Source organism: Littorina saxatilis, linkage group LG1 (genome assembly GCF_037325665.1).
Source record: "Littorina saxatilis isolate snail1 linkage group LG1, US_GU_Lsax_2.0, whole genome shotgun sequence".
Taxonomy (NCBI): domain Eukaryota; kingdom Metazoa; phylum Mollusca; class Gastropoda; order Littorinimorpha; family Littorinidae; genus Littorina; species Littorina saxatilis.
Window position 1 is genome coordinate 3535815 of NC_090245.1, and position 24557 is coordinate 3560371.

The following is a 24557-nucleotide window of genomic DNA, read 5'->3' on the forward strand; positions in this document are numbered from 1 at the left end:
GGGTCTCGAGTTGTTGTAGACTCGCTTCTCAACGGGGTTTTCTGATGTGCACCCGTGAAACTTTGTTGATGTAATTTTCCGCTTGGTCTTATCTGCGGGGGTGAGGAAACTTTCTGGGGGTATGGCTGGTACTTGTCCTCCCGTTATTTTATATAGCATTGTCAGGCGGAGTTGTTTGCGCCGATCTGCAAGTGTGGGTAGGTTTAGTCGCTGTAGCATTGCTGTGATGCAGCCAGGTTCTCTGGATCTGTAGTCTTTGCAGATGAATCTGGCTGCCTTGTGCTGTACCTTCTCGATTTTGTCGATGTCCTGTTTTAGATAAGGGTCCCACACAACTGCCCCATACTCAAGGGTCGATCGGACAAGAGTGACGTACGCCATGCGTCTGCACTCTTGCGGGCAGTTGTGCAGGTTTCTTCGTAGGAATCCGAGGACGGACCCTGCCTTGTTGCAGATGTTGCAGATGTGGGGTGACCATTTCAGGTCGGAGGATATTTGGATGCCGAGATAGGTACTCTGGCTGACGTGTTTAAGGATGGTATTGTCCAGTGTGTAGAAGTACTGGGATTTTGGTTTGGTGGATAAGATGTAGCATTTCTGCGCGTTGAATCTCATGCCCCATTGTTCTGCCCAGCACTCTAGGTTCTTAAGGTCTTTTTGAAGTTCGATGTGGTCCTGGAATGAGCGTATGTCACGGTAGAGTAGGCAGTCGTCTGCGAAGAGTCGTACGTTTGCCTTCACTTGATCGGGGAGGTCGTTTATGTGCACAAGGAAGAGAAGAGGTCCAAGGACCGTTCCCTGTGGGACTCCCGAAATGACTGGGACTTCGTCGCTTGCTTCTCCTTCCAGCACCACCTTCATCTTCCGCTTTGTCAGGAAATTGGAGAGCCAGGTGTGGATGGGTCCACGGACACCGTAGTGGTCCAGCTTGCCGAGCAGCTTGTGGTGGGGGACTGTGTCGAAGGCCTTACTGAAGTCCAAAATGGCAATGTCAGTTTGCCTTCCCTGGTCGTTTGAGTGGAGGAGGTCTTGCATAGTGGTAAGCAGTTGGGTCTCGCAGGAGTGTCCGGTTCTAAATCCATGGTTTCTGCTGGTAAGGATGTTGTGTTTCTCAAGGTGAGTGTGTAGGTGGCGGCAGATGATGTGTTCCAGCAACTTACAGGCTACCGAGGTTAGGGATACGGGGCGGTAGTTTTCTGCTTTGTTCTTGTCGCCTTTCTTGAACACGGAAGAGATGTTCGCTGAGCGCCAGTCAGATGGGACTTGGCCTGTGCTGACTGAAAGATTGAAGATCAGGGTGAGGGATGGGGCAATGGAATCTGCACATATCTTTAGTACTGTGTTGGGTATGTTGTCGGGGCCAGGGGCTTTGGAGGGGTTCAGGTTTCTTAAGAGTTTTGCCACTCCGTTTTCACTAATCAAGAGTTCATTTAGACTGGGATAGGGCTGGCCTTTCATCTGGGGGGGTGGTGAGCCGTCGTTTCGGGTAAAGACAGACTGGAACTGGTTTAGGAGGATCTTGGCTTTGGAGATGCTGTCACTGTATAGGGTGCTTCCGTTTTGTAGTGGTGCCACTCCTACGTTGTCCTGGCGACGGGCTTTCACATAGCGCCAAAAGGGTTTGGTGTTGTTTCCCTTCATCCCTTCAGTTATTACACTGTTCAAGTACTCCCATTCGGCGCGGCGTATTTCACGTCTACATTCTTTCTTGAAGAAGTTGTAGTTGTCCCAGTGTCTGGTCCGTTTGGCTTGTTTGTACAGTCTCCGTTTCTTCTTTAGGAGTTTCTTTATCTTCCTGTTGATCCAGGGTAGGCTGTTGTTTTTCCTTCGTAGGGTGGAGGGGACGTGCTTCTGCACAGCTGACGTGACTGAGTTCTTAAAAGTCATCCAGAGTGTTTCGATGTCAGCGTTTTCAGAGGCCAGTTGTTTCAGCTCCTCTGCGGTGCGGTCAAGCACACTGTTCATTTCGGCCCAGTCAGCTTTGGAGTACAGATAGGATCTTCTTGGTTTCTGTCTCACTCGTTGGGGATGGGTGTCAAGGTCGGTGATGATACATTCATGGTCAGATATGCCTGGGATGGACTGGGAGTTTCGGGTGAGGGTTGGGTTTGAGGTGAAGACTAGGTCAAGCAGACTGTCTTCTCTGGTGTTGTCAGTTGTTATTGTTAATAATCAAGGGTAAGATATGTTTCGTTTTACCATAGGCAGATAGACTGTGTGGAAAGGGTGGTTCTGTTGACTAAAGGAAGGGGTGGGGGTGTAATGTCAGCTTCCAGGGGAAGTCACCGTGATCGTCGAGCGTGGACGACCTCAGCACTGAGTGTGACTGCTGAGGTATACCGTATAGTCTGGCCGAAGGACAGGAGGACGTTTGTAATTATTGTAAAAAAAATCGAGGCAATTTTTTTTTTTTTAAGTTTAGTGCGATTGGTACTATCTTCTGTTAAAATAACTTGTTTTTAGCTTTCACAGCTTGAGCCCTGTACATGATATGAAATTTCACAAATCAAGAGAAAAAAACCTAACATAATCAAGTTTAGGCCTAATGCCCAAAACAATCAAATTTTGGTTTGAAATGACATGCTTCTGAAAACTGTCACGCTCATAGTCATACTCATACGACAACCGGCACGGTTGGCCTAGTGGTAAGGCGTCCGCCCCGTGATCGGGAGGTCGTGGGTTCGAACCCCGGCCGGGTCATACCTAAGACTTTAAAATTGGCAATCTAGTGGCTGCTCCGCCTGGCGTCTGGCATTATGGGGTTAGTGCTAGGACTGGTTGGTCCGGTGTCAGAATAATGTGACTGGGTGAGACATGAAGCCTGTGCTGCGACTTCTGTCTTGTGTGTGGAGCACGTTATATATATATATGTCAAAGCAGCACTGACCTGATATGGCCCTTCGTGGTCGGCTGGGCGTTAAGCAAACAAACAAAAATACTCATACGACAGAACAGGACCAAGGAATGCAGTCAAACGAAACTTGACAGGTGTCTAATTCTAGCCAGAGGCTAACAGTTCTTGGAATCGTTGAATGCAAAAGTAACTGCCGCATGTTCAATGGCTCGAGTTCGATCCCCACCCAGTACATTTCTTTGCCTTGACACATTTCTACTCTGCTTTTTATCTAAGTACAGTACAGTATTAAGATAACAAGTCGCATAAGGCGAAATTACTACATTAACTGATTAAGTCAAGCTGTCGAACTCACGGAACTAAACTTAACGCACTGCATTTTTTCACCAAGACAGTACAGCTTTGTCCATCCCCGCGAGAAGGAAATCGCTCACTTTTCAAATGCTAAACGAAGTGAAATTGACAAGCCTGAATAGCGCGGTAGCGTATTCACTATTGTGCTAAGGCCTAAAAAAAAAATAGGTGTGGTTACGGTAACCCGACCTACCCTATTTTTAGGGGCCGACCCTATAACTTTTTATTACATTTTTCAAAAAAAGAGAGAAAAAAACGAGTGCAGAAAACGCAATGAAAGCGACAGCGCTCGAGTCGCACACTTATTTCCCTGTCAAGTAGGTTTAATTTGTACACATTAGAAAAAAAAGTTTAAAAAAAAAGTGATTTCCTACCCTATTTTTTTTGGCTATGTTACCGTAACCACACCTATTTTTTTTGTTGCCTAAGCAGGAAAGCGCGTTTTTCTGTATTCTTTTTAACTTTCTGAGCTTGTTTTGAATACAACATATATCAATATATGTTTTTGGAATCAGGATATGGTCAATAATAAGATAGAATCCTTTTTGGATCGATTTCTTAATCCTAATCGTAGTACTAATTAACCTATTTTCATTAATTGTGATCACATTTTAAGAGTAAACATGACAAATGTATATATCAGGCATGGGAATTGTCCGCCGAAAAGCAAATTTCCGCCAAATTGGTTTTTTGTTCCGCCGAAAAAGCAGAAGTTTCCGTCGGAAAAAAAATGGGGGAGGCAAAAATGGTTTTAAAAACTGATATAAATGGCAAACTTGGAGCTAAGATGACACCAAATTGCACCATTTGGGTTCTTTGGAGAGAAACAAATTCCGGGGGGGGCATGCCCCCGGACCCCCCTAGTAAGGCTGGGTGGGTGCTTAGCGCCGTCGACTTTGTTATTACTTACAAACTTTCAGCCTTTTTTTACAATTTTTAATTCCCATGCGTGATATATTTTTAGATTCAGAAGATGAAGGATACGATGTTATCAATTTTAAATCTGTTTGAGAAAAATCAGTTTTAATGACAACTTTAATGAGCAACTCATTAATTAATTGTTAAGCTTCTGAGCTGCAATGCAATCCCATAGTCAGGACTTTGTCAAAGATTGCTTGACCAAAATTTCAATCAATTTTATTAAAAAACGAGGGTGTGACAGTGCTGCCTCAAGTTTTACAAAAAGCCAGATAAAACATCATCAAAGACATTTATCGAAAAAATGAAGAAAACGTCTGTGGATTATATACTCAGGAACTCTCATGTGAATTTTAAGAAGATCGGTCCAGTAGTTTTCTCGGAATCACTTTATACATGTATGTACACACACACATACACCACAACCTCATAACTTGACTAGATGTAAAAAGCAGAGCAGAAATGTGTCAAGTAAATCATATTTCAAGTTAGGATTTTAGCTTCACGAATGAGCATGCATGTGCACGTTTGTCATATGATTATTAGACTATTACGTATTAGTATTAAGACATCAAGCCATTGGTGTATACATTCTGAATGACTAGACATTCAGACTGTTGGTATACATTTACCATTGGATAAATCCCCAGTCTCAATCTCAGATGAAAACTGGCCAATGTTCTGGGTTAAATTATTTCTGGAGATCCATTCTCTGCACTGTCAGGTCACAACTGCTGTGTGGGAGCTGTTAACTTGCTACCCCGAGTACCCAAGTTTAGTCAAATAAACATCATTTTGTGTACTGGGTGGGGATCCAACTCGAGCCATTGAACATGTGGCAGTTATTTTTGCATTCAACGATTCCAAGAACTGACTAAAATTAGAAGGCAGCATTGCTACTTTCAGTTTAAACTAAATGAACGTTTAACATCTAATGGTCTTCTCTCGCCCCAACATGGTTTTAGACTGTTACTGCAGGAAGATCATGTATTACTCAGTTATTGATGACTATAATTTAAATGACTGCATGTCAATGCTGGATGACAGAAAACCAGTGGATGTCATTTATCTGACTTGAAAAACTGTAGAACCTGTAACTGTAATTGGAAACAGATCTATCATCTGTTCTTTGTATGAAGCGCAGTCAGTATCCCACTTGATGCTCCACTTGAGGAGCTAGTGCTAGTTTAGCTTGTATGCTAGTAAATCCACTGCTTTCATCACTGGAGGTATGGCAACTGCTGCAGGCACTGTACTAACATTGTGTGGGTAAACAGGACCGCTGACCCACTTTCTCTTACCCTGACAGTAGCAGTCTAGCCAGCACTGTGTGGAAAGGTGAAGGTGGGTTTCACTGTCAGGGAATCGGTGAAGGCAGGGATGCGTTCACCACCCACACAGCCTGTGCTATTGCCGGGTAACAGTAACACCTCCAACAGGTCTCAGATACTGTGGACTTCATGAAGTTCATCATAGTGCACAGCACTGGCAAGAGTCACACTTACGCAGGATGAAGTGGGCTGTGGATGCAGTGTGTGTACAGTGGAACCCCCTTTTGAGTTGACAACTCTGTTTCAGACCTTGCTTTTCCAGTTTTTTGTTTATTTACCTCTGTTTTAAAGGTTCTGGCTAGCTCCTGTTTTTGGACATGGCTTACATGCGTTGGCCTAGTCTTTATGGCCTAGTCTTTATGGCCTCTCAGCACTTTCTTGCTTTATCAGTTTATGGCTTATACTTAGGAGATTTAGTTGCAGACAGTTTTTATGAATTATTCTTGTTGGTTGGAGTTGTTTAAACGTGAAAGGTGAATATGTTTTTATTTAATTCCCCCCCCCCCCCCTCTTCTCATAAAGGTCAGACAGTCACAGAATGTGTGGGGTTGTGTATTGAGGCAGATTTTGTCTTTTCGGGAAAGAACATTTCATTGGCAATGTCTGGGTCGGTTGAACTTGAACAGTTCATGTGAGACAATGAATTGCTTCTTGAGCAAACGACTCAAGTTTAACTTGAATTTGTAAGATTGCACCCCTAGACATCAGTTCTTCATTTCTTCTTCTTCTACGTTCCCAGGTTCAGAATTTCAATCTTGGCATCAGGATCCCTGGGAAACGCCTCTCGTTCTACTTTTTGTATTCTGGTAAAGAAGGCATTGTAATTTAACTCCAAGCAAAGGCTTTATGATTTAAATGCAAGCAGTCACCTGCTTAACTTAAAACAATAGTATTTGATCTTGTCAAGCTTATCATGCTGACAGTGACAGCCATTGTAAACTGCATGCATGCTAGAGTCATGAGTGGTATTGTTAGGCAGTAACTTGAGTAAGTGAGAGTGAGCATTGTGGCTGTGAGCAAAACTTAGCTGTAAAAGGAAAGGGCTGTAAGCCGATTGAAAAAGTGGGGGCCTACAGGCACAGTAGGTGCTCAGTGTGTACCAAACAGCCAGCCTGACACTCTACATTTCACACTGCTCATGTTACACCCTCAACAGATGACAGGTGTGAGATTGCATCTTGCTTTCAAGTTTTCTTAGTGCAATTCACTGATTCTCTTAAACTGTTTTAGCACCAGTTATACAGATTTGATATTAAGCATGTGCACAATCTTTGGGTTTTCTTTTTGTGGTTTTCGTAATATTATACTACTTACTAGCAGAGCTGTAAAGTTTTTTTTACAGCGTGACATTATTTGCTGAGGCAGCTAGTTTCGCAGACGCAGAGGCACCATATGTGGCAGTTAATTACAAGCAAACTACTGTAGTGATTGTGTCCACACAATGAAGAGCTGAAACCCAGTGTAGGGCGACAGCTGTTGTGAGCTGTGGGGAGCAATTCTCAGCAATTTAGCACTATTTGCTACAACTCTTATGTTTCGTGGAGAGATTTGGAGAGATTATTCCTGTTGTTGTAGCATCTATTTTCTCTGTCCTTTTTTCTTGCTGTTGAGTATCTCTCAGGAACCAAAGGACTGGATGGGGTACTCCAGCATTAGCCAACACCATACAATTGCTGGGAAGATAAAGCAGTAGCAGTAATGCTCATAGTCGTGAGTGTATGACATGCTGAGCTGTGGTGTATTGCGAGATTTGATGGGGAGTTGGGACAGATGTACATGTACTGTACATTCTTAATCTTATCCTGGATGGAAAGGGGAGAATATGACATTAGGTTTCAGTGCTTGATTCCTATCCTAAGTACTGGGTCGTGGGTGTGCTTACCAACTTTGCTGTTACATGTACCGGAAAGTGTATCATAACAAGTCTGCACCCTACTGCTATGATGAAGAAAAGCAATGATAGCAGCACTGTGATCTTGATCAGGGTTGCCCTCTTAGCACTGTGATCTTGATCAGGGTAGCCCTCTTTGGCCAGACTTGAAAGAAGGAAACAGGAAGGAAAAGCAGCGTCAGGTGGTGCATGTTTGGGGTGAGTCCCTCAAAGTAGGTCAGCAGTTGTTTCCTGGGTGTTGTGTATCACGTGCAGTGCTTGTAGAGCAGCCTGTTATCCTACCTGTTGACATCATTCCTTACTGGCAGGGAATGTGGACAGTATCTGTGACTCCAGCTTGCAGTGTTTGCACTGTGTGGCAGGTTGTGCATCCTTGACACACTTTAGGGTTTACCATTACCTGGAGAAGGGAACAGGATAATTTTCCAGTAGGTATTAATTTAGTTTTACTAAAGCCTGCTGGGACACAAGTAATGGGTTAGTGCATTTGTAAACAGGAATCGCTTGACAAGTGGCCCCCTTCATCCCCCCCTTCCTCGTCCTGATATGGCTCTGCGTAGTCGGCTGGACGTTAAGCAACATTACAAATAAACAAACACACAAACAGGATAATTGGTTCACAAACTGAACTTTAGTGGCTTGGTGCACAAACTGAACTGTAGTGGCAGTTCAGTTGTAGTAGAAACTTGTTGGCATGAAGTGCAAAGGTGGATGTCGGATAAACAAAAAGGAAGAGGAATAAAGTGAAAGGGGTTATAAATGAAATGTAAATGAGATACATATATCATATATATTCAAGGAGACAAACTCATTATGGTTAATTGTGAAATGTTATGAAATTTGATGACCCGTCAAAACGCTGGTTTTGTTCTCATCTCAACTTACATTCAAATTTATTTTAAAGGGATAACCACTGTCACAACTGACAGTGACAGCTTGGGAGCTTGTTAGTGTTGTTTTTGAGTCATACCCTACTGTTTAGGGGACATTAAAATGATTAACTTTGCCCTTTCACTTCGTTTGCTTTCAATTGCATCCATTTTTTTGCTTAGCTATTGGTTTATTGCCCCCCCGCGGGTTAGGGGGAGTAAGAATGTACCCGATGCTCACCAGCATGTCGTAAGAGGCGACTAACGGATTCTGTTTCTCCTTTTACCCTTAAGTGTTTCTTTATAGAATATAGTCAATGTTTGTAAAGATTTTTAGTCAAGCAGTATGTAAGAAATGTTAAGTCCTTTGTACTGGAAACTTGCATTCTCCCAGTAAGGTAATATATTGTACTACGTTGCAAGCCCCTGGAGCAAATTTTTGATTAGTGCTTTTGTGAACAAGAAACAATTGACAAGTGGCTCTATCCCATCACCCCCCTTCCCTCCGTCGCGATATAACCTTGAACGGTTGAAAACGACGTTAAACACCAAATAAAGAAAGAAAGAATTGGTTTATTTGATTCATTTGTTGCCAAGTTGCCTTGTGGCACGACACTTTGTTCAAATTGCTGGAAAGCATGCTGCCTGCAAGGGTTATGCAGCTGAACAGTTAAGTCTTTTGTCGTCTTTTTCTTCTGTGTTCATGGGCTGGAACTCCCATGTACGCTTTAATGCACAAGTGGGTATCTTTGCAAATTGCATGTTATTAAGGCTGTCACATTTTTTTTCTGAGGGGGTGTTGTCTTTCAATCCTGGGTGTCTGAGGAATGCTGGGGCACCATGTCTCTGCAAATTGCCTGGGAGGATCCGATAGGCCTCCCTGTCCAAGAACCAGGGCTCTTTTTAATTTGTGAGGGGCTGTGGAAATAACTCTGCAGCATGTGCATAGAAACACTATAAGGGAAGTTGTTGCAGACTTTGTGGCAGTGCAGTTCTGCGCCATTTGGATCATGGAATGCTTTTTCACTGCCAGCCACAGCACTCTGACTTGTGTTTAATGTTCTCTTTCTCTTTGTGGCGGCACACTGTGTCTGCTTCCCAATCTTTCCTTTTTCCCCTTCAGTTCTCCCTTGAGACTTGAGCTGCTTTGTCTTCCCAGGAAATGACACACATATTCTGACCTTCCTTTGCGGAGGCAGCTAGTTTATTTTCTCTTTTCTTCTTTTTGCTGTTTGTAGGCTTTGAAAATGTACTGGGTGCTTTTTCTATCTGGAAGAAATTTTTAAAGGGCCCAAGGAAATGGGGCACTGTATTTTTAGTGTTCAAATTCACACCAGTTCCAACTATCGGATATAAACATTTTCTGCAATATTTGTAAGAAACGACACTATGAAATTACAGCCTCAAGGGCCCAGTCACCCGCCCACCAATCTTATCAATGTAGTAGCCCACCAATCTTATCAATGACAATGTAGTAGTTGGAGTAGTAGTACATGTATTCTGCTTCATTCACTTTGCACAACAGCAGCTTGCAACATTTTTAATTTTACATCTGACATTTTTTACCCACAAAAGCATAAGACTTCATTTGGCAGTACATGTACTTGACTTGTTCTTTTACCACGTTCATTTGTATTGAAAAAATGTAAAAGCCAACTGGGTGAAAATGTGTTGTTCCCACACCCCTGGAATTTAGAGGGGAATGCATGATAGTTGATACAGTTGGCCCGGCACACTCAGTACAAGTTGTAGAATGAACAGTTGGCCCACACTCAGTACAAGTTGTAGAATGAACAGTTGGCCCACACTCATACAAGTTGTAGAATGAACAGTTGGCCCACACTCAGTACAAGTTGTAGAATGAACAGTTGGCCCACACTCGGTACAAGTTGTAGAATGAACAGTAGGCCCACACTCGGTACAAGTTGTAGAATGAACAGTTGGCCCACACTCGGTACAAGTTGTAGAATGAACAGTTGGCCCACACTCGGTACAAGTTGTAGAATGAACAGTTGGCCCACACTCAGTACAAGTTGTAGAATGAACAGTTGGCCCACACTCAGTACAAGTTGTAGAATGAACAGTTGGCCCACACTCAGTACAAGTTGTAGAATGAACAGTTGGCCCACACTCATACAAGTTGTAGAATGAACAGTTGGCCCACACTCGGTACAAGTTGTAGAATGAACAGTTGGCCCACACTCGGTACAAGTTGTAGAATGAACAGTTGGCCCACACTCGGTACAAGTTGTAGAATGAACAGTTGGCCCACACTCGGTACAAGTTGTAGAATGAACAGTTGGCCCACACTCGGTACAAGTTGTAGAATGAACAGTTGGCCCACACTCGGTACAAGTTGTAGAATGAATAGTTGGCCCACACTCGGTACAAGTTGTAGAATGAACAGTTGGCCCACACTCGGTACAAGTTGTAGAATGAACAGTTGGCCCACACTCGGTACAAGTTGTAGAATGAACAGTTGGCCCACACTCGGTACAAGTTGTAGAATGAACAGTTGGCCCACACTCGGTACAAGTTGTAGAATGAACAGTTGGCCCACACTCGGTACAAGTTGTAGAATGAACAGTTGGCCCACACTCGGTACAAGTTGTAGAATGAACAGATGGCCCACACTCGGTACAAGTTGTAGAATGAACAGTTGGCCCACACTCATACAAGTTGTAGAATGAACAGTTGGCCCACACTCAGTACAAGTTGTAGAATGAACAGTTGGCCCACACTCAGTACAAGTTGTAGAATGATCACTGATTCACAATTGTGCTTGTGAAGTTGATGTCAAACAGGACACCCCTCGCATCTGTAAGTGTCATGTTAAGCAATAGCACAGGCCCCTGAGGGCAGTGGTGGAAGGTTGGATTAAGGTCGTAATCTCATGTTCCATGAAGGGGGTTACAGGGTCAGTGGATGAATTTTATATCCAAGGGCATGTAAGCCGTGGTAAGGGATTGGCTTGTGATGGTCAGGTGGTTGTACTTGAAGTTGTAGTAGCCTGTAGGTTTAGGTAGATAATGTTCACATTGAAAGGAATCTCGGCATGCACCTGGTTAAACCACAAGACTCACATGTATACATGTATACAAACGCATTTTGTATGAAGGACATCTTCATCAGTTACATAGACTCTGAAGCAGGAGGACCACATGTATTTATTTCATGATCTAAGATTTGGGTGTTGTAAATAGTTCTGTGTGGAATTCTGTTATGTTATATTCTGTGTGAGTAGTTTTCCTGTGATCTATTGCTATTGATATGCATGACTGGAGATGATTTTATAGTAAAAGTACTAAAACTGGAGTGTAAAACACAATGTACTGTAATGCTATCTCCTTATGGAGGTAAAATGAAACATTTGATACAGACACATTCCACTCTTACCAGTAACTACAGAGACACTGAATGACACAGACACATTCCACTCTTACCGGTAACTACAGAGACACTGAATGACATATCTACACATTCCACTCTTACCGGTAACTACAGAGACACTGAATGACACAGACACATTCCACTCTTACTGGTAACTACAGAGACACTGAATGACAGACACATTCCACTCTTACTGGTAACTACAGAGACACTGAATGACAGACACATTCCACTCTTACCGGTAACTACAGAGACACTGAATGACACAGACACATTCCACTCTTACTGGTAACTACAGAGACACTGAATGACAGACACATTCCACTCTTACTGGTAACTACAGAGACACTGAATGACAGACACATTCCACTCTTACCGGTAACTACAGAGACACTGAATGACACAGACACATTCCATTCTTACCAGCAACTACAGAGACACTGAATGACGTATGTGTACATTAGGTAAACTAAAGATCTCTGTTAGTTCAAAGCAAGCAAGCCTTGTTTGAAGTATTTCAAGTGATGGTGCAATTCAAACGGTGTCCTTCAAACCAGTCAGAACCACTTGAGTCAGTCAGTGTGCCTTACTGAAAGTTCCTCCCCTTTTTAAGAATGAAAAGCCAGGGTCAGGGGTCTGCTGATCCTGCTTTGAATTATTCATGATCCTCTCTTTTGCCTTAGTTTATGGGTTGTGTTATCCCACCACTACCACCACTACCACCACCCTACCACCACTACCACCACCCCACCCCTGCCTGTTTATGGACAGTGAGCAATATTTGCCGGCTAGGATGTGCCAATTTGTGTCAACAGTCCTCTGCCACTTTCCGCCCACAACACTCATGGCAATGAATTCATTTAATGGTTTATTTGGTCAGCATCAGTGCATTCTGTGGTATAGTGCATTCTGTGGCTATAGATAGTAACTGCAAGTTGTAACAGTTGCTTTTAGTGCATTTAGCTGTCAGAAAAGAGAAAGATTGCAGTTGATTACTGTCGATAAAAGGTTCGGAGTTGAAAGTTGGAGCTTTGGGGTACATGTCCACAGTTTTGTGAAAGGGGTTGCACATGGGAGAAGGAGGATGGTTACACGGGACAGATTTAAATAGTTGAATGTTTAACACAGAGGCAGACAAAAGAGGTCTTCACTGCAACGGAGTTTATCCAGAGAAATGTTCAGATATTCTTTGCTCCAGTTTGACAGGTCCCTTTAAAGACCGAAACTGAAATGTAGATTAACTGATAAGGACCGGAAACTGAAAGTGTTGTAAAGATAATGTATTATTTTATAATCTGACTGTCCCTTATCTGATGGACAACAGCCAAAATGGAATGCACCGTTGATACTGATAGAGGGTAGCTTGTAAAGTAAGTGAAGAGACTCGCAACTTGACCTCAGGGTTATCAGTGGGTGCATAATTTATGTACCAGCGTTGTCACTTTAACTTTAAGTGGCCGCGAATGAGGTTGGTATATTTAGTGTGGTGTAAACGAGGTTGGTATATTTAGTGTGGTGTAAACGTGCATGACGTAAAGCAGTGAGGTCATGGTCACACAGAACGGTGAAATATTCCGCCTGTAGGTTTTATGGTGAAATATTCCGCCTGTAGAATAAAACCGTGAGGTCCATGTGGGTGATCCTGACCGAGTTACCTTGAAAGTTTTAAGCAGCCAGTGTGTTTGTGTTACTATCAGCTAAAACGCTAAATTTCAGGGTCAAAAGGAATACATGTTCTCTGTTTAATAAAGCAGCAGAAAAGCATCTTGATCTTGTCATGTGTCATTGACGATTGCCTGTGAAAGTGAACACATTACACAAATAAAGGGAAGCAATGAAAGGTTTGAAAGGCAAGACTATTTGACTGAATATGATGAATGCCAATTGGTTGATTCAGATTGTTTGGAACAGGTTTGGCTCAAAGCCTCGGTACTGAACAGAGAAACCAGATTCACTCTGTTATAGAAAAGGGTAGGGAGGGTAAGGAAGACCTTGACTAAAACAGAAATGGTGGTCTTTTTCACCTCTTCATATAGGTGCTGATTAGCAGCAACATGCATTTGATAACATTTTTTGGATTTATTGGAGAGGCGATAAATGTTCACCTTAACAAGTCCTTCTTGATGGTACATGAAATGCCTTTTTGCTAACAGTAACACTCGTACTTTTACTAGGGAGTAGGGCGTTTTGTCCAGACTTGAAAACTGTGTGGAAACTGACATAGCTTATCATTCAAGGCTAAGTGTCTTCCTCTGATTTAACAGACTGCACCAGGAGATACGGGAATTCTATGACTACATGTCCCCGCGTCCAGAGGAAGCTCGCATGAGGGATGAGGTGGTCAGTCGCATTGAGAACGTCATCCAGGAGCTCTGGCCAGAAGCACGGGTCAGTACTGGTAACCTTTGTCCACTATGTTAGTTACACTTTCATCTAATATGTGTGGAGTCTATCAATCATTGTTTGCTCAATGTGAATAGAGTCTAGTATGATCCCTATGGAACATGCTGTGGTTATGTGGGGTTCATATGATTTTATACTGCAAGTACAAGTATGTTTTCATTCCACTTGAGAATGATTCCTTGAGCAGGTAAAGAAAAGACCGTTTTAACTTTTTCTGGCATTTTTTGCTGATTGTCTTGTCAAGACGCATGTGATAGTGAGTTTTGTTACAAACTGTGAAATTTTCCTTTTTCAGGTGAAGATCTTTGGCAGCTTTAAGACTGGACTGTACCTCCCTACAAGGTAAGATTCTGAGAACGCATATATCTCCATCGTTCAAATGACACATTCACTGGAAAGTAGGTGTTGGTATAAGCCATTGATAAAGCTGCTGTATAAATAATTAGTATAATGGGGGGGGGGGGGGGGGGGTCTTTCTTGGATCACAGGACCTTCATATACAATCTTGAGTGACAAAAACAGGCGAGCAGAAGAAGAATAAGGCGGTAGGGAGAGTTGGGGATGAGTTAATATCAGAAATGAAAGAGGGGTGGGGCCATAGCTCAGTCTGTAGCGCCCTGGCTTTGAACTTAATGAAGCCAGTTTGTTGCCATGGGTTTGAACCAAGGTAAAGAGGGAATATTTCTGTATTTCCAACAATCAGTGCAGGCTCTAGGTGGACGGAATTTTACCACCCCTCTTGTGCATATGCACGCACAAAGACATGTAAAGATCCCAAGTTTCTAGCCAAAGTCCAGGGTCTTGGAAAAACACAGATATGTGGCACGCACACCTTCCAAGACGGCGTCTGGATGCCCACGTGGCAGGGTAAGGAACCTTGGGACATGCAAGACTCTTACCACAACATGACCTTGAGAGTACAAAAGCTCTAGAATGCAGAAGCAGAAATGAATGTTGTTGTATGTGTTTTTCATTGAATGTTGTGTGTGTAATGAATGTTGTATGTGTGTTGCAGTGACATAGACCTGGTGGTGTTTGGCCAGTGGAAGAACCTGCCCTTGAGGACCCTACACAATGCTCTGGTGGAGAAGAAGATCGTGGAGCTCGACCAGATCAAAGTGCTGGACAAAGCTTCAGTAAGCACATGCTTTTGACATTACATGTACTTCTTCTTCTTCAGCGTTCCAGAATTTTCTGGTTACGTGTGAGCTCGTTTGCCCATTTGGGTTCCCCAAGCTATACTCTGACAGCATAGTCAGCTTCACTCCGCTTTCGTTGGGTAGGCATGCTGGGTATTTTCGTGTTTCCATAACCCACCGAACTCCGACATGGATTACAGGATCATTTCTGTGCGCACTTGGTCTTGTGCGTGCGTGTACACACGAAGGGGGTTAAGTCACTAGCAGGTCTGCACATAAGTTGACCTGGGAGATTTGAAAAATCTCCACTCTTAACCCACCAGGCAGCAGCGACCAGGATTCGAACTCACGACCTCCCGATTAGGAGGCCGACGTCTTACCACCACGCCACTGCGCCTGTCTACATGTACTGATTAGGAGCAAACCTGGTATGGTGTAAACAGGAACTAAATCGTCTGGATATAATGTGAAATCTTCAATTTTTTTTGCATGGAATTTTGTTTTTAAATGTTTGTCTTTTGAATCGTAAAAAAAAGTTCTGTTGAAAAATGAAAAAGTCTGGCATGAGCTGTTGCTACTGAGTTTGAGCCAATTGTTCGTAGTGAGGTTGAACCAGAGAGTGAGTTTTTTGTTAAAGAATAGTACAAAGCAGAGGAACTTCACTTTGTAAAAATACAACAACAAAATAAAGTACATGTACATTTAAAAGAAATAGGGATCATCAGAGTTTTAGTACTGCTGGGCAATCCAAGACACAGGTACACGGATGCAAAATATTAGTTTTAACATTATATTTTCTTGATGTAAAATGTTAGTTTTAACATTATATTTTCTTGATGTAAAATATTAGTTTTAACATTATATTTTCTTGATGCAAAATGTTAGTTTTAACATTATATTTTCTTGATGTAAAATATTAGTTTTAACATTATATTTTTCCCGCAGTGGGGCACTGCGGTTATGAAATTAAAGGCCCCTCCTGTTTTTGGAACCGCAGGAGCTTTCTAGTTTGCTGTTAGGTAGATTTTTGGTTCCTCTTTCCTGTCATGCTCTCTTTTTCTTCATGAATTCTTTTCTTTTTTCTGCCTTCTTGCTCATTCACCTGTATTTTTTCCAAAAATCTCTTCTCTTGCCGCTTGTCTCGCGATTCATGTATAGTTTAATCTGTTAGTGTTCTGATGTAAGTCCAGCAGTAGATAGGTTAAGCCTATTTTAACATACTGGAAACTGGTAATCTTCCAGTAGGTATTAATTTAGTTTTACTAAAGCCTGCTGGGACACAAGTAATGGGTTAGTGCATTTGTAAACAGGAATCGCTTGACAAGTGGCCCCCTTCATCCCCCCCCTTCCTCGTCCTGATATGGCTCTGCGTAGTCGGCTGGACGTTAAGCAACAAATAAACAAACAAACAAACATTATATTTTCTTGATGTAAAATATTAGTTTTAACATTATATTTTCTTGATGTAAAATGTTAGTTTTAACATTGGTGTTTTTCCTTGATATAAAATGTTCGTTTAACATTCTTTTTCTTTGCCAGGTACCCATTGTGAAGCTGACGGACGCCGAGACAGAAGTGAAGGTGGATATCAGTTTTAGCATGGATCACAACAAGTCTAATGGTGTTGAGAGTGCTGAGCTTATTCAGGTCAGTGTTCTCTTCCTAGCACACACAGACACGGGGAGAGGGAGAGCTCTGTCAATGTCATAATCATATTTGTGTTCATGTTGATCCGAAGAATAATTCAACTCCTGCATGTAACGTCTGCTTGTCATCTTTTCTTAGAAAATGTCTTGCATGGTAGCACATTCACAAATAATGGCCCTAATTGGTCACTGCTACCACTCAAGATGCTCAATTTGAATTGTATCATCTTGGGGCATCTGATTTTGTAGTGTCTGCTGCAAAAAAAAGAATTTTGATATTACTGAATGAATCTTGTCTCTCTGTTGTTGAGCTGTCTGTAAACAAACATTGAATACAATTGTTTCAACTAGCTGCTTTACAGATGGAAAGCTGCCTCTTTGTGGGTACACAAGGTGTCTGTAAACAAACATTGAATACAATTGTTTCAACTAGCTGCTTTACAGATGGAAAGCTGCCTCTTTGTGGGTACAGAAGGTGTCTGTAAACAAACATTGAAGACCAATTGTTTCTTCTTCTTCTTCGTTCATGGGCTTAGACTCCCACGTTAACTCATGTTTTTAACACCAGTGGATTTTTACGTGTATGACCGTTTTTACCCCGCCATTCAGGCAGCATATGCCAATTTCGGGGGAGGCATGCTGGGTATTTTCATGTTTCTATAACCCACCGAACTCTGACATGGATTACAGGATCTTTTCCATGCGCACTTGGTCTTGTGCTTGCGTGTACACACGAAGGGGGTTAAGTCACTAGCAGGTCTGCACATAAGTTGACCTGGGAGATTTTGAAAAATCTCCACTCTTAACCCACCTGGCAGCAGTGACCGGGATTCGAACTCACGACCTCCCGATTGGGAGGCCGACGTCTTACCATCACGCCACTGCGCCTGTCCAATTGTTTCAACTAGCTGCATTACTGATGGAAAGCTGCCTCTTTGTGGGTACAGAAGCTGTCTGTAAACAAAAATTGAAGACCAATTGTTTCAACGAGCTGCATTACTGATGGAAAGCTACCTCTTTGTGGGTACAGAAATTCCTGGATGAGTATCCCACGCTCAAGTACCTGGTGCTAGTCCTGAAGCAGTTCCTGCTGCAGCGTGACATGAACGAGGTCTTCACTGGAGGCATCAGCTCCTACAGCCTCACGCTCCTCGCCATCAGCTTCTTGCAGGTAAGTGTTAACGCCACACAAACCAGCGGCTAACCGGCGGGCCGCATGCGCTGTAGGGCTTTTCAGGACTTTTGGGGCTGACAGTTCTTTATTCACATACTGAGGAAACAATATAGACGTGTACTATGGCAGAGAGAACGATGAGATACATCTATGTGTCTTATAACTTGTCAACCAGAAAAGGTAAGGGCAATGTTTGAAAATGTTGTGCAGCAAAGGTGCAGGTGCCATATATAGCTTTGTTTGGCCTTTGAACAGGTCTGTGACCAGGTGGTAGACAATCAGAGATGAAAGATAGGTGTTGAGGTATAGCATCACTGCTTTCTGAACTGTACATTAGTAAACAAAACAAAAACCTGTCCCTGCAAGGAACAGAAAGCAGCCTTCTTATTTGAGTCTGAAGCGCACGGTGAAGGGTTAGAATGGTGGTACTGGCCACACACTTTGCTTGGGTTCTCATTTGAAGCTGGTGAAGCAAATGTTTTTGGCTGTCAAATTCTCAGTCTCACTATGCAAGGGAGGTAATTTATTTGTCCAGAAACTGAATTTGTTCACGCTGCATTTCTACTTGTCTGTTGAAAAATGCTTGGGAGATGTCACGCAGCACAACATATAGTTGCCTTTGTAGAAAGCAACCCAATGTGCAGAGAGTCAGCAGAGGAATCAGAAAATGTATCTGACTTGGTTGAAAGCAAGCATGTTGTCCATGGTGTAGTTGACCTTATTATTTGCTTTACAGTTGCATCCACGTAAGGACGCGTTGGAGCCAACCAGCAACATGGGAGTGCTACTGGTGGAGTTCTTTGAGCTGTACGGCCGCACCTTCAACTACATGCGCACTGGCATTCGCATCAAGAACGGAGGCGGCTACATTCCTAAGGACGACATTGTCAAGGAGATGGACAACGGACATAGGCCTGCGCTCATGTGCATCGAAGACCCTCTCAATGCTGGTCAGTGAGGATGATAGGGGGGGGGGAAGAAGGAGCTATATTTGTTGTTTGGATCGAGGATATATTTGCCTGTGGTGCATGGTGTTAAATTGTTGTTTGGGGGAGGGGTGGGAGGTAGACTTGCTCCTCACTAAATCAGTGGGATGGGGGGTGGTGTTTGTGATCAATTACATTTACATGTATTATTGTACAGAGGTCATCGCCAAAATCATCCCTGTCAATCTTTAATTTCATTTTGTGTTTATGCTCAGATTGTTTTCAAAGTTTTAAACTCGCTTGGTAAACTTGAGTCCCTGACTTACAATTGGTTTTGTGTCTGAAACAACCCAAAATCAATCTCTAGTATGGCTTTTCCTTTGGAAACCTTGGTGGGGTTTTGTACTAATTGCTTTTGAACGACTTTTGCAGGCAACGACATTGGACGGAGTTCGTACGGAGCCATTTACGTGAAGCAGGCCTTTGAATACGCTTACCTTGTGCTCGGTCAGGGAGTCCTACCCCAGAACTCTCACTTGCTCAAAACTCACAGCAGGTAAGCTTAGCTAAACTGCTTAGTTCTAACTCCTACTGCTTCAGTTGAAAAACAAACCACTTGTTACAGACAAATTCTGCGCAAAAGCTTGAGTGTTTTAATATTCTCTTCTTCGTCTGAAAGTGGTAGGTTGTAATTCTGTGTTCAGATATGCTTTCTGAACTTTTGCCATATTAACCTTTAGCACTCCAGATTCCAGCCAGCATTACTTCCCCTGTAGCCACATTATTTTGCTTACCTATCATAAGAATAACACCCACTAACTTTCAACACTTACAACTTCTTTGAAAATGCACTAATAAGCATGACACTCTGTGGTTGTGATGGGGTTATATTTAACATTAAAATATTTTTGTTTGCATGCATCATTTATTTTCATAGCAATAAATACAAATAAAAAATGAAAAGGGTTGTGTTGGCTAGTCGGTGGAATGTTGTGAAACTAACCAGTCTCTCTCTATGCCTGGTGAAACTCCTTTGAACAGGTAATCATGTTGACCATCCAACTTCCTAATCCTGTATCTAAATAAGTAGATGTGTGGACCAGTGCATGTCATAGGACGATATTTTTACAAATTCGGTTAGCAAAAACAAGCAGAGAAAAGCTTTGATCTCCACTTGATCCACAGGTCGCCATTTCCGAACACGCAGACGTTTTACGTCTTGTCACTGGCTTGCTTTGCGCTGAATTTGAGTCAGTTTCTACGCAGTGTCTCTTCGACAAGCAAGTCGGGCATTTGCTACGCAAAAAAACACAGAAGAAAGTATCCAACATCAGTCAGATTATCGGTAATGTTTGCTGGTTCTGTCATTTCACTAAACTGGACCAGCCGCTCTTTGTATCCATCACAGAGATGAGACTCTTCCGCTTTTTCGCGGAATTCCGCTCAAAAGTTGATCCCCAGGACCGTTTTTCTGAATCGTCTAGATCCGCTGAGAAAAAATGGGGGGGGGGGGGGGGGGGGGCAGAGATTTGATTATTAAAATTGGACCTGCCAATGACTGAATCTCCCAAAAGACTAGGCCGGTTTTTGATTGTCCAGACCGACAAGAATACCTCCGACAAAAAACATCTCCGCCGAGCTCAAAACCAAAAATCTATGAAATTAACTTTAGACCCGTGTACGAACGGTCCATTTGGGAACAAGTTTCCCTTCATCGTCAGTGTCTTCATCGCGGAAGTTCCTAAATGGGCTGATTTAGTTGTTGACTTTAGCCACTTTCGTGTGCAAGCAAGATGGCGGCGTCAATGCGATTGTTGGCAGAAACAGAACATGCTTTAGCTTCTGAGATTGATATAGGGCTAAAGAACAAATGGGTTTGGGCGTGGAAAGACGAAATTATAACTACCGAAGTGTGTCTACATGGATATCGTGTAAAGACAGTGAGTGTTTTGACATATTTATCCTTGTGTGCGCACTTGTGTTTGTCAGTCTGTGAGTGTGTTATTTTCAGTGACTGTTGTTGTTTATTTGTGAGATTCATTCTAGAAATGCATGAACAATGCCCAAAGTTGTAAACAAAATATTCTGCTGCTAAGACTCATTTCTGAGCAATTTTTTGTTATGAAAATGCTAAAAACGCTTCAGCTTCAGGGGGCAAAGCGTTGCCCCTGGACCCCAAATTTTTGTTACCCTCGTAAATCAAAATTTGGGAATCTCATCTCTGATCTATCTGCACTTTTGTAAATTCCATTTCGTCACTGTCACCGAACTGTCATTTTCACCGCGATACACAGTTCATTGCGAAGATCTTCCTCAGTAATTCGTTCCGATTGCGCATACGATTTGTTGTCGAGAAACAACTCAAAAGAAAGTTTCAAACTCATCATCCTCCATCTTGCTTGTCGAAGCGCTAAAGTACTTTGTCGATGCAAAAACAAAAGCAGTAAACTTCGACGAAACTGACTCACATTCAGCGCACAAGACACGACGAGATAACGGAAGGAAGTGAGCCTCGCTCTGGCTCAAGTGCCGTTAAAAATACCGTTATTCTCGTATGCAAATATGAACGAGAAGTTGGTCATACGAACAAGCCTAGCGCTGGTGACACAAATCGCCGCTGGCTGGCAAAGGGCGGAGACTGGCTGGGCGATGAAAGTCGCCGCTGGCGTGCTAAAGGTTAACTTACCAGCTTGAGACCATGCTATTAAGTTACTCCTTTTGGAATTTATGTTAATTTTATGTTTGAAGTGATAAGTTGACTATGTGGGGAAAAAATCCCGTAGACATGTACTGTGCCATGTGTGGTACTGAGGAATACATTGCAGACCTGGGAACCCATACGATTTCGCCGTATTTTGTACGCATGATTGTCGAGAATACGCTCAGTACGGTCAGTGGGAAAAAAATACGACGAGAAAAATTCCTAGACTACTTTTCTTCACAAGCCCATCCTGAAGCCGATCCAGTATTTTGGCACATGATTACGTCACTATATTAGCCGCCGTCGAAAAAATATAATCGGATCGTGTCAATCAATCAAAACAACCACTGAACCAGGCAAACGAAAGTACGGTATTTGGCGAAATCGGCTCCGAGAATAAACAAGTGAAACAAAGAAGAAAAATGAACAAGTTTGAAGAAAAATATCACACACACACAATTTGTAACCAACACACACACATGTAGTCCCGCCCGGAATAAGCTTTTTTGGGATGATTTACGACTTTTGCGCACATTTCGAGCAGACGAAAACACAACATGGCGGCTCTCGCTCCTCCAACTATCGCGAGACACAAAAAAACAAAATCTCGAGCACGAGATCCTGATACATCCGGTGTTTCTCTGTACGCTTGTCACGACGACTTGTTGACAAACGAAGATTCGCGAAAGAAAGAGAAAAGCGCCGAGTCTTGAGTAGAGAGCTAATAAAGTACCGGTAATCGCTAATCGAGCGAAATGAAAATCCGCGGCGACTTCCATTAGGTGAATGCTATTCAAGTTTAGGTAACGTTTTAGCCGCATCTTTTTATAAGCCGCAATGCAATTATTTTTTTTCAAAGTCGCGGCTTGTAGTCCGTCAAATACGGTACAGTTTTTGTCAGTAAAAATTGAAAAAAGCATTTGTTTTAAATGTATAGGTAAACTTAATTAACGATGTGACGGACGCGCAGGAGGCATGTTTTAATCATGGATGTGCAAACGCTGTGTGGAGTACGCTCATTTTTTTGAAAATACACCAAGTTTGTTTGAGAATACTCAAAGTGCAAAACAGGGGTTCCCAGGTCTGACATTGGAAGACATTGCTTCTTCAGTTTTGTTTTGTTGGTAACCCATACATGAATTCACATCCATTATAAGACTAGTCTACCCCCTTTTTAAGTCCTGATTTTATGTTATTTTTGGAGATGTTACAATGGGGATCCACTGTATTAGATAGCAGTTACTCAACCTATCCTTTGAACAGCATCCTGGGTCGAGTCGTGCGTGTGACGGAAGAGGTAGTGGCCTACCGTAAGTGGGTGAGGGAGAGGTTCCCCGTACCACAGCTGTCTCCCAGCCGGTCATACGCAGCCATCGCCTCCTCCATCTCCCCTGGTCCTGTCGCCATGGTGAACAATGCCGCTGTGGATTCTGAAAACACTCGGTAGGTCGCATTGTCTTTTCCTTGTATGTCTGGTTGACGGTGAGATGGCAGGGTTGTTGTGTGGGACTGGGAGGGGAGATGTTGCAGAAGTAAAGCTTGAGAGAGATTTTGTGTGTGTGTGTGTGTGCATGTGTGTGTGTGTGTGCATGTGTGTGTGTGCATGTGTGTGTGTGCATGTGTGAGATTGAGAGTGTTGGCGTGAAACAAGTTTGAATGACAACAGTGGAAGGGGGGAGGGAGAAAGAGATGTGCTTTGTGGATGTATGTCTGTGACAGCTGACTGCATCGTGATGGTGTAAAGTCTGTTTCTTTGGTTGCCGTCTCTTTACTATTGCGTTTCAAACTCATAATACTCCATATTTATTTTGACCAGCAGCAATGCCAACAACAGCAACACCCTGACCAACGGCCGAGCCCTGACTTCCATGCCCTCAAGCTCCAGCCAGCCCCTGGCTCCCCTCTCCCCAGCCTCCAAGAAACCCCCCACCGGTGCTGCCAGCAAGCGCGTGTCTAGCATGGAAACCCTGGCTCCCCCCTCTGACGAAGTTGTCATGGGAGAGGAAGGTATGCCTGCTGCTGACAGCGAGAACTCCGACTCCGGCGGCAACAGTTCCGGGTACAAGTCTTCAGAGTCCAACGTGTCGTCAGCTTCTAGTGTTGCTAGCGATTCGGTGAGTAAACCTGGCTTAGGTTTCCATGTGTCGTTGTTTGAACTTTGGACAGGTTAATAATGAGGTAGAACTACTTGAGATGTGAGGCACCTGGTACAAGAGGTCACCTCTGAATGTGAGGCACCTGGTACAAGAGGTCACCTCTGAATGTGAGGCACCTGGTACAAGAGGTCACCTCTGAATGTGAGGCACCTGGTACAAGAGGTCACCTCTGAATGTGAGGCACCTGGTACAAGAGGTCACCTCTGAATGTGAGGCACCTGGTACAAGAGGTCACCTCTGAATGTGAGGCACCTGGTACAAGAGGTCACCTCTGAATGTGAGGCACCTGGTACAAGAGGTCACCTCTGAATGTGAGGCACTTGGTGCAAGAGGTCACCTCTGAATGTGAGGCACCTGGTACAAGAGGTCACCTCTGAATGTGAGGCACCTGGTACAAGAGGTCACCTCTGAATGTGAGGCACCTGGTGCAAGAGGTCACCTCTGAATTGTGAGGCACCTGGTGCAAGAGGTCACCTCTGAATGTGAGGCACCTGGTACAAGAGGTCACCTCTGAATAAAGGACTTGTTTCCTTATCCATTGGTCGATAAGATGAACACGTATTATAATATTCCTCTCATCATTAGAAAGCTTTAGTGAAGAGACATTGGTCGATAAGATGAACACGTATAATATTCCTCATGATTAGAAAGCTTTAGTGAAGAGACATTGTTCGCTAGTCCCGAGGGCGACTGCTGAATTTATGTAGTGCTAGTATTCACGGAACAATTTTTACTTTTCTTCTGCAGTCAAGAGCAATGTTTACAAGTGTATGAGAGAGTTAATGGATTTGATACACTGTTCTGG

General features: G+C 43.1%; 1 protein-coding gene across 2 annotated transcripts in view; it reads left to right on the top strand.

Moving 5' to 3' along the window:
- The window catches only part of LOC138959506 (terminal nucleotidyltransferase 4B-like), a 29292-nt gene that overhangs the window by 1341 nt on the left and 3394 nt on the right, over positions 1–24557 (top strand). Inside the window, exons 2-10 of one of the 2 annotated variants that reach the window (XM_070331030.1) lie at positions 13872–13995; positions 14306–14352; positions 15026–15146; positions 16689–16796; positions 17826–17966; positions 18706–18919; positions 19328–19451; positions 22860–23039; positions 23413–23710. In XM_070331030.1, the coding sequence (XP_070187131.1) occupies positions 13872–13995; positions 14306–14352; positions 15026–15146; positions 16689–16796; positions 17826–17966; positions 18706–18919; positions 19328–19451; positions 22860–23039; positions 23413–23710 (1357 nt within the window). The remainder of the gene's footprint in view (positions 1–13871; positions 13996–14305; positions 14353–15025; positions 15147–16688; positions 16797–17825; positions 17967–18705; positions 18920–19327; positions 19452–22859; positions 23040–23412; positions 23711–24557) is intronic. The other variant, XM_070331038.1, reaches the window with a different exon arrangement.